This window comes from Felis catus, chromosome C1, assembly GCF_018350175.1.
Source record: "Felis catus isolate Fca126 chromosome C1, F.catus_Fca126_mat1.0, whole genome shotgun sequence".
Classification (NCBI taxonomy): domain Eukaryota; kingdom Metazoa; phylum Chordata; class Mammalia; order Carnivora; family Felidae; genus Felis; species Felis catus.
This window is the reverse complement of record NC_058375.1, coordinates 210,080,338-210,092,401: the sequence shown is the minus strand read 5'-3', so window position 1 is coordinate 210,092,401 and position 12,064 is coordinate 210,080,338. Positions and strand designations below refer to the sequence as shown.

At 40.7% G+C, this 12,064-nt stretch overlaps 1 protein-coding gene and 1 long non-coding RNA gene across 4 annotated transcripts in view; one reads left to right on the top strand and one right to left on the bottom strand.

Moving 5' to 3' along the window:
* Positions 1 to 12,064, bottom strand: part of COL4A3 (collagen type IV alpha 3 chain) — a 134,720-nt gene that overhangs the window by 19,469 nt on the left and 103,187 nt on the right. For all 3 annotated transcript variants that reach the window (XM_019838774.3, XM_019838775.3, XM_045034571.1), the window contains 10 exons: positions 11,423 to 11,524; positions 9,219 to 9,316; positions 8,295 to 8,445; positions 7,842 to 7,955; positions 6,702 to 6,869; positions 4,730 to 4,819; positions 4,264 to 4,398; positions 1,738 to 1,836; positions 598 to 687; positions 159 to 298 (listed from right to left, as the gene is read on the bottom strand). In XM_019838774.3, the coding sequence (XP_019694333.1) occupies positions 159 to 298; positions 598 to 687; positions 1,738 to 1,836; positions 4,264 to 4,398; positions 4,730 to 4,819; positions 6,702 to 6,869; positions 7,842 to 7,955; positions 8,295 to 8,445; positions 9,219 to 9,316; positions 11,423 to 11,524 (1,187 nt within the window). The remainder of the gene's footprint in view (positions 1 to 158; positions 299 to 597; positions 688 to 1,737; positions 1,837 to 4,263; positions 4,399 to 4,729; positions 4,820 to 6,701; positions 6,870 to 7,841; positions 7,956 to 8,294; positions 8,446 to 9,218; positions 9,317 to 11,422; positions 11,525 to 12,064) is intronic.
* Positions 1 to 12,064, top strand: part of LOC109502905 — a 48,544-nt gene that overhangs the window by 20,706 nt on the left and 15,774 nt on the right. The gene's annotated exons all lie outside the window — the stretch shown is intronic.

Below are 12,064 nucleotides of genomic sequence, written 5' to 3'. Positions count from 1 at the left end.
TTCTGAGCTGTGGAAACAGGATTAAAAAAACCCAAATCATCACCTGAAAACACAGCTGTATTTTCAATGCTTTTTGCCCACACTGAATCTAGACACTTGCTGATACTTAGAGACTCAGCCCCCTCGCTAAAGCATAACGACTTCAGTGGCCGGTATACCTTTGGTCCCGGTGATCCTGGCCTTGCACCTGCTGAATAACCCGGCTCTCCCTTCTCTCCTTGGAGACCGTGAACACCTGGGAGGCCTGGCCTTCCAGTTAAACCTGGTAGTCCCAAAGCTCCCCTGTGTCCTTTAGGACCTGCAATTAGGAAAGAGGTCAGGGAAAATGAAACATTCTGCTTCTCACTTTTGTATAAACCACCTTTCTGGCTTTTTAGAATCACTGATATGTTGACTAGTTATCATGGGTGATCTTTACACAATATGAATATTTGTTTAGTTCTCTTCTGTGTTCTAATTGCACACAGTATGTTTGTCTAAAAGTAAATCTAGTTTTACACCAACTTTCTACCAAATGGGAAACCGAAACAACAAACCATACAGAAAATCTAGAATAGAATTGGGCTTTCGGCTCACGGACAGGAACTTATACCTTACCTGGCACCCCCATGATCCCCATGCTTCCTGGCACGCCACGTGGTCCTGGTGCCCCGGGATTCCCAATGTTGCCTGGATCTCCTCTGGGGCCTGGAGAAGAAATAAATAGTCACATGTCCTGCACAGTTCCTGGACATAGTAGGTGTCAGTAAATATTTGTTGCTTGTATGAATAAATGAATTCTAAGCAGCCAGATCAGCTAGGTTATGTCCTTGTGTAGCTACCTTTCTGCCTTCAGATGAGGAGGGGACTGAGTACCCAGAAAAGGTAAAATTAGAGAACTTTAGATTCTTGTCAGCAGGCCTGGAGTTCAAACATCAAAACCATTCTAGGACCAATGCCAGCAGAAAAGAGGGGGTTCCTGCCACCATATCGCAATAAATTTCCAAATGCAATACTGAAGTTTTACTGCCATGTAACATATTTTGTCACTGATGTCATAGAGAATAGGGGGCTACTGTAATTGTTTAAAATTTTACTTTGCAAACTCAATAGAATGTTTAAAAAAAAAGAAAGGCAAATCCGGAAACCTCTAAATCATTACGTGATTTTCTTCTATAATATATGATACTGTGATAAATTATAGTTTATAATACATATCAGCAATGTCAAAATAACATTTTTGGTGCAAATATGGAACGTTGGGGGTGCCTGGGTGGCTCAGTCCATTGAGCATCTGACTCTTGATTTCGGCTCAGGTCATGTTCCCAGAGTTGTGGGATCGAGCCCTGCGTCGGTCTCCACACTGAGCATAAAGCCTGCTTGAGATTCCCTCTCTCTTTCTCTCTCTCCCTCTCTTTCTCTCTCTCTGTCCCTCCCTCTCTCTGCCCCTATCCCCCACTTGTACTCTCTCTCTCTGTCTTTCTTTCTCTCTTTCCCCCTGCCCCTCACCCCCACTTGTACTCTCTCTCTCTAAAAACAAATGTTCAAAAATGGAACTCTGTGTAAGTTAATATTTTTTAGTTAATATAGGCTGACTATAAACAGCTTCATTCTGATTTAATTGTGAAGCAAATTTCTGCTGGAACACTATGGGAGAAAAATTCATATTCAACCCAGTAAGTCAAGAAATACATTTTTGTTATGTTCAGACGTAGGGAAACTTAACTCCTGATATTTCTATCAGAGAATCTGCTCTACCTGGTGGTCCTGGTGGTCCAGGTGGCCCTTGGAGTCCTTTTAAACCTGGTAACCCTGGAACACCACGGTTTCCTTTCTCACCCGGCTTCCCTGCAAATCCTAAAGTTAAAAACCATGGATTAAAAACACAGGTTAGAATTTTATCAGACTTAGTTCAATCCTGGCTAAAATTGATGAGACATTATTGTAATACATCCATAGCATTTTTATTAAGAGCACAGGCAGATGTGGGCTCTTTTCAAAGAGGATTAAATGAGATAATATACGTAAAGTATTAGCATTGTGCTTGGCATGAGTTAGTTCTTCAGTGACACTAGCAATGATGATATTTACGCTTCATTTTAAGAATGAGTGGCCTAAATATAGCTTCTTAAAATTTTTTTTTCTTTTAGTAACGACAGAGGACCATTTATTACACAATTCTTGTCCAGAGCATCCCTTTCTCAAATCCATTGATTACAGTGACCATTTATTAATTAGTACATGACAGACATCATTTTCTTTATTTATCTTATTTAATCTGCAGGCAATGTCAGTCTGTCTTTGAGCCTTTCTAGAATGGGTGTAGAGACGACCAAACTGAGCCTCTGTGAAGTCAACGGACTAATCTAGAGTCACAATCAATGAGTGATCATGCTGGGATCTGAACCCAGCTGTGCAGTCTGCGATGCTTGCAAATTTCCCACAAAACTGTCCTACTTTCCATAACACATGGCTTTGATCGCTTTACTTTCTGGCTCAAAATGGTCCTTGAATCTGTGATACCTTTGATGCGGGGCAAATTACAAACTCCTTCCATGGTATCCGAAGCACTTTCTGACATGTCTGTGGCCCGGCTTTGTGCCCTTTCTCAAGATTCCCTTCCTTGGGCAGTTTTCCTGCCCATATCCTTATTCATTCACATAAGCGCTGAGTATCTAGTTAATAGACAGGTGTTGTGCCAAGCACTGGAAACATAAATCATGTTCCCTTTTCCCAAGTTTTTAGTGTTTAATTGGGGAGTCAGCCAGGTAAATACACAATTACCACCCAGTGTGATAAGTTCTGTAACAGAGCTGGGTACAATATGCTACAGGGAAGAATTTCTGTAAGAGGGGACTGTGTGTGTGTGTGTGTGTGTGTGTGTGTGTGTGTGTGTGTGTGTGTGTTAAAGACTGAAGAGGCGCCAGTTGGGTGGAAAAACCATGAAACAGGACAAGATGCCCAGGCAAGAAAATAGCACATACAAAGGAATGACGAGGAGCAGGGGGTTAGATTATTTTCTTTTGTAACATTTTTTTTCTATCGATGTCATTTATTACAATCTAAAAAAATATATTATTTAGCATGTTCCTGCTTTGGGCTTGCAGGGGGTTAGCAGGCCAAATCTGGTTTGGTGTGGTATGGCTGGAGGGCTAAAAATGTTTTTTTTTACATTTTTACACTAAACTCTAAAAATGACTATGCAACAGGGACCATATCTGGGGCCAGAACCCCTGAGATGTTTACTGCCTGGCCCTATACATAAACTGTCTACAGATCCATTGATGTCTCTTCCCCCCCTTTTCCCCCACTGAACTGTAAGTTTCCTCATGATCAGGACACTACCTTTGCTTTGCTCACCTCTATGTCTTTAGGACATAATAAAATACCTAGTCAAAAGGTCCTAAAAAATAATTGTTAAAAAATTATCTGTTGGGGCGCCTGGGTGGCTCAGTCGGTTAAGCGGCCGACTTCGGCTCAGGTCATGATCTCGCGGTCCAGTCCGTGAGTTCGAGCCCCACGTCGGGCTCTGTGCTGACAGCTTGGAGCCTGGAGCCTGTTTCAGATTCTGTGTCTCCCTCTCTCTGACCCTCCCCTATTCATGCTCTGTCTCTCCCTGTCTCAAAAATAAATAAAACATTAAAAAAAATTAAAAAAAAAAAAAAAGAAAAATTATCTGTTATGTGGCTGGTGAAGTACGCAAAGGGCAAGTGATAAAGAAACTTTGTATGCCAATCTAAGATTACTTTTTACCATTCTTGGCAAAAAGGTGGTTTTGAGGCTTATGATTTAAAATTGACTAGGGGCAGTTTAAATACAGCAGACCCAAATGCAGAATTAACTTAGAAATAAAAAGTCATGGGCGCCTGGGTGGCTCAGTTGGTTAAGCGTCTGACTTTGGTTCGGGTCATGATCTCATGGTCCGTGAGTTTGAGCCCGGCATCAGGCTCTGTGCTGACAGCTCACAGCCTGGAGCCTGTTTCGGATTCTGTGTCTCCCTTCCTCTCTGCCCCTCTCCCACTCCCACTCTGTCTCTGTCTCTCTCAAAAATAAACATTAAAAAAGTTTTTAAAAAGAAGTGAAAAGTCACACATTAAGGAGACAACACGTCCCAAGACCCAGTTCTAATCCAGGATTGGGCCACCAACTGGCTTTGTGACTGAGCAGGATGTTGAGGAATGGTTCTCACGGTCTTCATTTGTCAACTACAGGAATTTTCTTGGATCATTCTTAGTCTCAGAACCAGCTGTGATGTTCTGGTTCTACACAAAAGGAAGGCTGTACCTTTGAGGCCTGGTTCTCCTTTGTCTCCCAGTAGGTGGGATATTCCAGAAGGCCCCTGGGGTCCTTTGTCTCCTTCTTCACCCTGGGCTCCTGGGGGCCCTTTCTCACCCTTTGCTCCTGGGATTCCAAAGTCACCTAAAAAACAGGAGTAACAATGTCAGTTCCTTACTTCTTGAACTTGTTTGTAAGGATTCGAAAGTTAACAGTGCTTACCATAAAACAAAACAAAACAAAACAAGACAGATAAACCAAAACAGGCAGTCATTTAAAAGCAGTGGCATAAGATTGCAAGGAGAAAATTCGACTCCATTCAAATGGAAAAAGGAATACAAAGAATAGCAAAATCGAATACGTGGTTCTCTCAGAATTATATTGCCCTCAAAGGGTAAAACATAATTTATTTTTCTGTTATGTAAGTGAACATTGCTCCTTCGTCCTGTTCTTGGGAAGATACTCCATCACTTACCCCTCTGTCCTGGGGTTCCTGGGTTTCCGGGAGGCCCCGGAGGACCAATGTGTCCTGGATAGCCCATCATGCCAATCGTTCCTTTTTCACCTGTGGAAACATGTTAACTCAAGATAGCTCAGATTGTGCAGAATGGCAGAAGTGAAAAATTCCATAAAATAAAATGTTACACTTTTTTTTAATGTTATTTACTTTTGAGAGAGAGAGGCACAAGCAGGGGAGGGCCAGAGAGAAAGGGGCACGGAGGGGCCCGGAGTGGGCTCCATGCTGACAACAGAGAGCCCTATTGGGGGCTCGAACTCGCAAACCGTGAGATCATGACCTGAGATGAAGTCACACGCTTAACTAACTGAGCCAACCACGTGCCCCTAAAATAAGTTATAATTCTAAAGAGAGTTGAAGAAATGATTTCTGTAAACAGAAAAATAACCATATTTATCTAGGTGATTGACCAGTAAACATTCTTTATTAGGGTTGTGGCGGTCATGGGTAGCAAATCACATTTGCAGATGAAAGTAGAAAATGGGGGGGCGCCTGGGTGGCTCAGTCGGTTGAGCGTCCGACTTCAGCTCAGGTCATGATCTCACACTCCATGAGTTCGAGCCCCGCGTCGGGCTCTGTGCTGACAGCTCAGAGCCTGGAGCCCCCTTCAGATTCTGTATTTCCCCCTCTCCCTGCTCCTCCCCTGCTCATGTTTGGTCTCTCTCTGTCTCAAAAATAAATAAAAACATTAAAAAAAAAAAAAAGAAAGTAGAACATGGTGAAGTGATGGAGTGCTCCCTCCTCCCAAACCCCGTGTGGCTTTCTATTGTGTTCCCTTATTTTATTTTCCTCACAGCAGCTGTTGACTATTGAACTTAGTTTTTATTTTTTAGTTATTTATTTTTATTTTTATTTATTTTGGGGGGGGGAGAGAGAGAGAGAGAGAGAGAGAGAGAGAGAGAGAGAGAGAGAGAATCTTAATCAGGCTCCATGCTCAGCACAGAGCCCAATGTGGGACTCATTCCTATGATGCTGGAATCATGACCTGAGCTGAAATGAAGAGTCAGACGGTTAACTAACTGAGCCACCCGGGCACCCTGAACTTAGCTTTTAAATGGATTTGTTATTGTCTCTCCCATTGTCAGAGGTGGAATCTTGTCCACTGACATGTTTCTAGTGCTGGCATGTGGGAGAAGCTTAATAATATAAATGAAAGAATGATTTGTAGATTAAGTTGTTTTTCTGGGTTCTTCTCTGGAGGAATGAGATGAATGAGGTCCTTATGCTGTGACTATTAGAATATTCTTCCCAAACATACAAACTATAAAAACAGTGATGAAATAAAAAGAATGATAAGGGAATACTAGAAACAACTCTATGTCAGCAAATCAGGTAACTTGGGGGCATTCGCACAAATTCCTACTGAGGCACAGATTACTGAAACTGACTCAAGAAGAAATAGAAAATCCGAGTAGACCTATAACAAGGAATTGATTTGGTAATGTAAAAACTTCCCAAAAAAGAAAGCCCAGACTCAGATGACTTCACTGGTGAATTCAACCAAACGTTTAAGGAATATCAATTCTTCACTAACTCTTCCAGAAAATACAAAAGGAGGGAATACTTTCCATCTTGTTCTAGGAGGCCAGTGTTACACAGACACCAAAACCAGACAAAGATATCACAAGAAAAGAAAATGACTAATATCCATTATACATATAGATGCAAAAATTCTTAAGAAAATACTATCAAATGTATTTTAGCAGTGGCATATAGAAAGGATTGCACAGCCAAAGTTGTCATACTCTGGGTAATTGTGAAACGTGACCATCCCACCACCAACACTGACCCCTTACAAATAATTCAGTAGGAAACACTTATACTAACTCAAAGAGAAGTGTAGAGTCAAAAGCCTAGGTCTATGTCCAATTTTTACAGCCACCTTAAAAGGAAGAAGACAGAAGAAAAATAAAAGCATAAAAAAGGATACCTGGTGGTCCTAAAAATCCTGGATTTCCTGGATATCCTTTTTGACCAGGTGGTCCCACCTCACCTCGATGACCTGGCATCCCTGGTGGTCCGGGTTCTCCAGGAAAGCCTGACCTATCCAAGCCTGGAATACCTGGGTCTCCCTTTGGCCCCGTTTCACCTCTTCTGCCTAGATATGAATGAATGAATGAATGAATGAATGAACAAATGAACGCAAAACTGCTTTCCCTACCAACTCCAGAAATGTTTTTTATGACTATAAATATTTAGCTGTGTGATTATGGGCAAACCACACACTCATTTGATTGACTGGCTGATTTCATCCCCTTCTGTAAAATTTCTAAGATCACTTCTACCTTTAACATTCTGTTTCAGTGATTCATGCAGTAATAAAAGTATAGAGTTTAGATCTATTTTCTAGTCCTGCAGACATATCCTGGGACTGCACTTTATGACTGTAGCTCAGTCTTTAACCTGCAGAATAATACATACAGAGCCACCCACGTGGAGGCGAGCCACCAGATACTTGTGGAAACAACAACAGCACTACGACAACCATTAATCTCTTAGCCCAACGTTGGATTGTGAACATAAAAGCAGGATGATAGCTCATAGGCATTAGCTGAGCTCTAAACGATTTTTCTCAGTTCACAGATCTGATTGAGAAGAGCCAACAAAATAGAATAAGTTTCACACAATCTGGGCCATCTAGCCTGCATAATTTAGATTTATTTCATAAGCTTATTTTATGTTGCTTGGGAAGCAATTAACTACATATCAAAATTTACCACTTTATATACTAATGAAGGTAATGATAAAACTTTTTTCTGAGAGTTTATATGCACATAAATATACATGTAAATATACATATATATGTATATATCCTCAATATGTATATATACTCAGTCATGTGTACAAGGCAGAAACCAATTTTACTATACTAACCTGAGGTCTCTTACTCTATAGATGGTACTCACTGCAACAAATCCATGACAAGGTTTAGATGGCTAAAGTAACATTCCCCGCTGAACAGTGGTCAGCACTTGCTGCTGGACAGTTCCCATGTTAAGCAGCAAAGCGCAGAGCTGGAGTCTCAAGTCACCTATCTGCCTAATGACTAGTTTCAAGGCCCTCCTCTTACCTTGTTGACCTTTCAATCCATTTAATCCTGGAAGTCCCTGGGCTCCCCTCGGACCCTCCATGCACCTTCCTGGGGGTCCTTTTTCTCCAGGTGGTCCAGCCTTCCCTGGATCCCCTACAAAACGGTCCCAGAATATATTCAGATGCCAAAACCCAAGGTCCTAGTAAAATCATTCTCTTGTAACTTTCCCCCCCAAATTGAACCTATATTTAATACAGTGGATATGCCTTTTTACAGAGGAAACTCACTATAAAGGACAGAAGGAAGGAAGGAGGAAGGAAAGAAAAAAATAAAGGTAGGGCAGTGATGTTGAATGGAAAAATAATTAGGACCCGCAGATTCTGTCTGTTGAACTAGAAGTTTGAGAAGAACTCTTCATCCTAGCACACTTTCAATTTGCTGCCTTTTAGCAGAGATCACAGTGGAGAAAAATAATCACACGCGCCACTGTACCTTGTGGTCCATCAAGCCCTCTGGTTCCTGGAATTCCTGGGAGACCTGGATGTCCAGGGAGTCCAATTTCTCCATTTTTCCCAGAATTGCCTCTTTCTCCCGGAAAACCTGGTGTTCCTGGTTCTCCAGGCAAGGCTAGTCCCGGCTCTCCCTGTTCCATAGAAGTCGTGTTAATTTTACTATATAATGCTTCCAAATCCTTCTTGACTACCGACTGGTCTTTAGGGCTATTAAATGGAAAATAATCTGTTCTGGGGCACCTGGCTGGCTCAGTCAGTTGAGCGTCCAACTTCAGCTCAGGTTATGATCTCACGGTTCGTGAGTTCGAGCCTCACATTGGGCTGTCTGTGCAGAGCCTCCTTTGGATCCTCTGTCCCCCTCTCTCTCTGCCCCCCCCCCACTCATGTGCATGCACGCTCTCTTTCTCAAAATAAATAAACATTAAAAAAAGAAAAAAAAATCCATTCTGCACAGTCACCACCATGCTATCAACTCTCCTATTTCAACTCTAGTTGCTGAGTTTTCTATTCAATTATGCTTAAGTATTCTTGAGGCTATATAACTCTTTTAGAAGGGTGAAATTGTCTGGAAACAGTCTAGATGTCTGTCCTTTTGATCGCTTTTCTCCTAGTTATCCACACTTCCTCTTAGAGTCCTTCCATTTTAAATACTCTGAATGCTTCTGAAGATTAAGGAAGAAATAGAGAGGCAAACTTATCTTCTAACCCCTTCTATTTTCCTTTCTAAAAGGGAGGGATGGTTCAGAAGAACATTAAAAAGTATTTAATTCCTTTACCATCTACAAATATATAGATAATTTCTACACCCAGAGCATCCTACCTGGCTGATTGTAATTGCCCACCTCCCTCATCATGCCCCCCTGCCCCCCACCACCATCAGTCTGAGTTTTAATTCTTGAAGAACCTTGGCTCCGGGGAGACCTGGTTCTCCAGGTGACCCAGGCTTTCCCATTTCTCCTGGACAACCTGGTGATCCTTTTGCTCCTGGAAAACCTTGGTCTCCTACAGAGAAAAAACAATAAAGGTTGTAGGATTAGGCTTAGGAAAAGATTCTGAGCAGTGTCTCTGTTTTATCTGATTTTATCTGATGTTTTTATGGGGCAAGTTGCTAGAAATGTTTTTATGAAAGTTTGAATGATGAAAAAGCCAACTGCTGGGGGGCCCCAGGTGGCTCAGTCTGTTACTTGATTTTGGCTTGGGTCATGATCTCACAGTTCATGAATTCAAGCCCTGCATTGGGCTTTGTGCTGACAGTGTGGAGCCTGCTTGGGATATTCTCTCTCTCTACCTTTCCTCTGCCCCTCCCCCACTCACACTGTCTTGAAATAAATAAACAAATAAATAAATAAATAAATAAATAAATAAACTTAAAAAAGAAAAAGTCAACTGCTAAATTAGCAGTTAAAAAATTTCTGTTTCAAATCAGATCCTCAATTTAAAAAATGACTTTCTCCATTTTGTTGTTTAGGATGGCTACAATTTTGATTTGGTAGTTCTTTAAACCACTGATACTGGTTGTCAATTTGGCAGACTTTATCTTTTCAAGTTGTATTTTACATAAAGCGTACAGCCAAATGAATTTTTGCAGGTGTAGATATCCTTGAAGCATGACCCAGATCAAGGTAGAAAGGCTTTCCAGCGCCCTGGGTAGCCTGTCTCAACATGGGTGGTTCAAGAGAATTACTTCCTAATGCCATGAATGTAATGAATTAACTTTTTTCTTATATATTTCTAATAGGAGAACTGAGGAAGGAGTCACACAGATCATTTTCTCTGTTCTGTGGTTCAGAAGAGGAAACCCTGGTGGGGCAAGGCTGCGGTCAGAGAGTTCTTTTGTGCCCCTAATATGACCAATTTTTAATTCGTCATTAGTTCATGCATTAGGTTCAATTTTGAATTTTGAATCTGTACTTTAAAGGATTTTCTTAGGCTATTTCTTGTCCCCATCCCCATGGTTGAGTCTCCTTCCAGAGGGTAAATCCATGGGGTTACAAACTAGGATGCAATTTCTCAATGCAGGGTCCAAAAAGAACTAGGCAAAATATGGGCCAGGCTGCGTTACTTCAAAGATCATTGGGAAGACATCCAAGAAATTGGAGTCTAGGACATCCTTGAAACTATTACATCTTCCATTTCAAATATTCATAAACTGAGATCAATATTTCCACATTTGGGCAGAACTAATGCACTCCAGACACTGATGACATCTCAAAGAGAACAAGAACCAAAAATGGATTATATGTTGACACTTTAAATAATATTGAAACAAACATAAAGTGATTATAAAATCTGAAAATCTATGCCACAACCCAGGGACCATGAGAACTCATACGCCATCCTGGGCAAGACTCTGATGTATTTATTAGGTGACTGTCTTCTCTGTATCTGGATTTCTTTGGAGTGTTTTCCCTTTGATGGGAAACAGCATTTGTTCCCAAAGGAAAATAATTTCTGTAGTTTATATGGGAGTGTATAGGACAACCAGTTACTTGTGATTTAATAGTTCTTTTTTTAATTATAAAAGAAACGTATAAAGTTAAAACATGCATAAATGTAAAGAAAGTACATTTATTAAGAAGTAAGGAAAAAAATCCTCACAGTTCCACACTCAAGAAGAATCACTTTTACCATTTTTGTAAATTGCTTTCCAGATATTTTCTACATATTTAAATATTTTTAATTGAGATGAGATGTATAAATCTGTATGAATTCTGCCTCTTTGCCTAACATCATAGTAAGATTTTTTTTTCTCATTTAAGATGGATGAAAAACATTATTTTAAATACCACATTATGGATCTTTTCCATGTTATTCATGATACGTATTTATATTTTCTTTTTGTTAAGTTTATTTATTTTGAGAGAAAGAGGGAGCGTGCAGGGCAGAGAGAGAGACAGAGAGAGGGAAGGAGAGACAGAGAATCCCAAGCAGACGCTGCACCATCAGCACAGAGCTGGACACAGGGCTCAAACTCACAAACCGTGAGATCAATACCTGAGCTGAAATCAAGAGTCGGAGGCTTAACTGACTGAGCAACCCAGGCACCCTTGCATTTATATTTTCCAAACATCCACAATGATCCCTATGTTTTAAAATTTGTAAACCTACCCTTAGGTCCTGGGGGCCCAGGGAAGCCAATTCCTGGAATCCCTGGTTCACCATCAGGCCCAGGAAGACCCGGATAACATTTTCCTATGGATCCAGGGATACCTTAAAAACACACACACATCCACATAAGGTACTTTCCTTCATCTTGCCTTGAGACAAAAAGTCTAAGTTTCTGTGTCATCCTAGGCCTTTCTGGAAATTAAGAAATAATTTTAATATAACCCCAACTATATGCTCTTCCTCTCCATTCTTATCCAGTGTAGCTCCATTAGGAGCTACAGATAATGTTTAAGATAGAGCTTAATTCCTAAAAAGAAATATTCTAACTATCTTGGACTACATACGTCTCCCTCCATGCATGCAAAATTAAGTTTTAGATCAAATTGGCAAAGCAGTTACATTTTCAAATGAAGAAGCAATGGGGACTATCCTGATTAGCCACTGGCAAACGTCACTTATTCCCCCACCAAAAACCCATGAAGACTGTTCTGCTCTTGGGTTCCTTTTAAGTAATTATATCAAGTCCTTTTTTTTTTTTTTTTTTTTTTTTTTTTTTTTTTTTTTAAATCAGAAGTACCAATGGGGAATAATTTGGCTAATCTCAAAGAACAACAACAAGTCCCCCGTCTGTTGGCTTGTTAT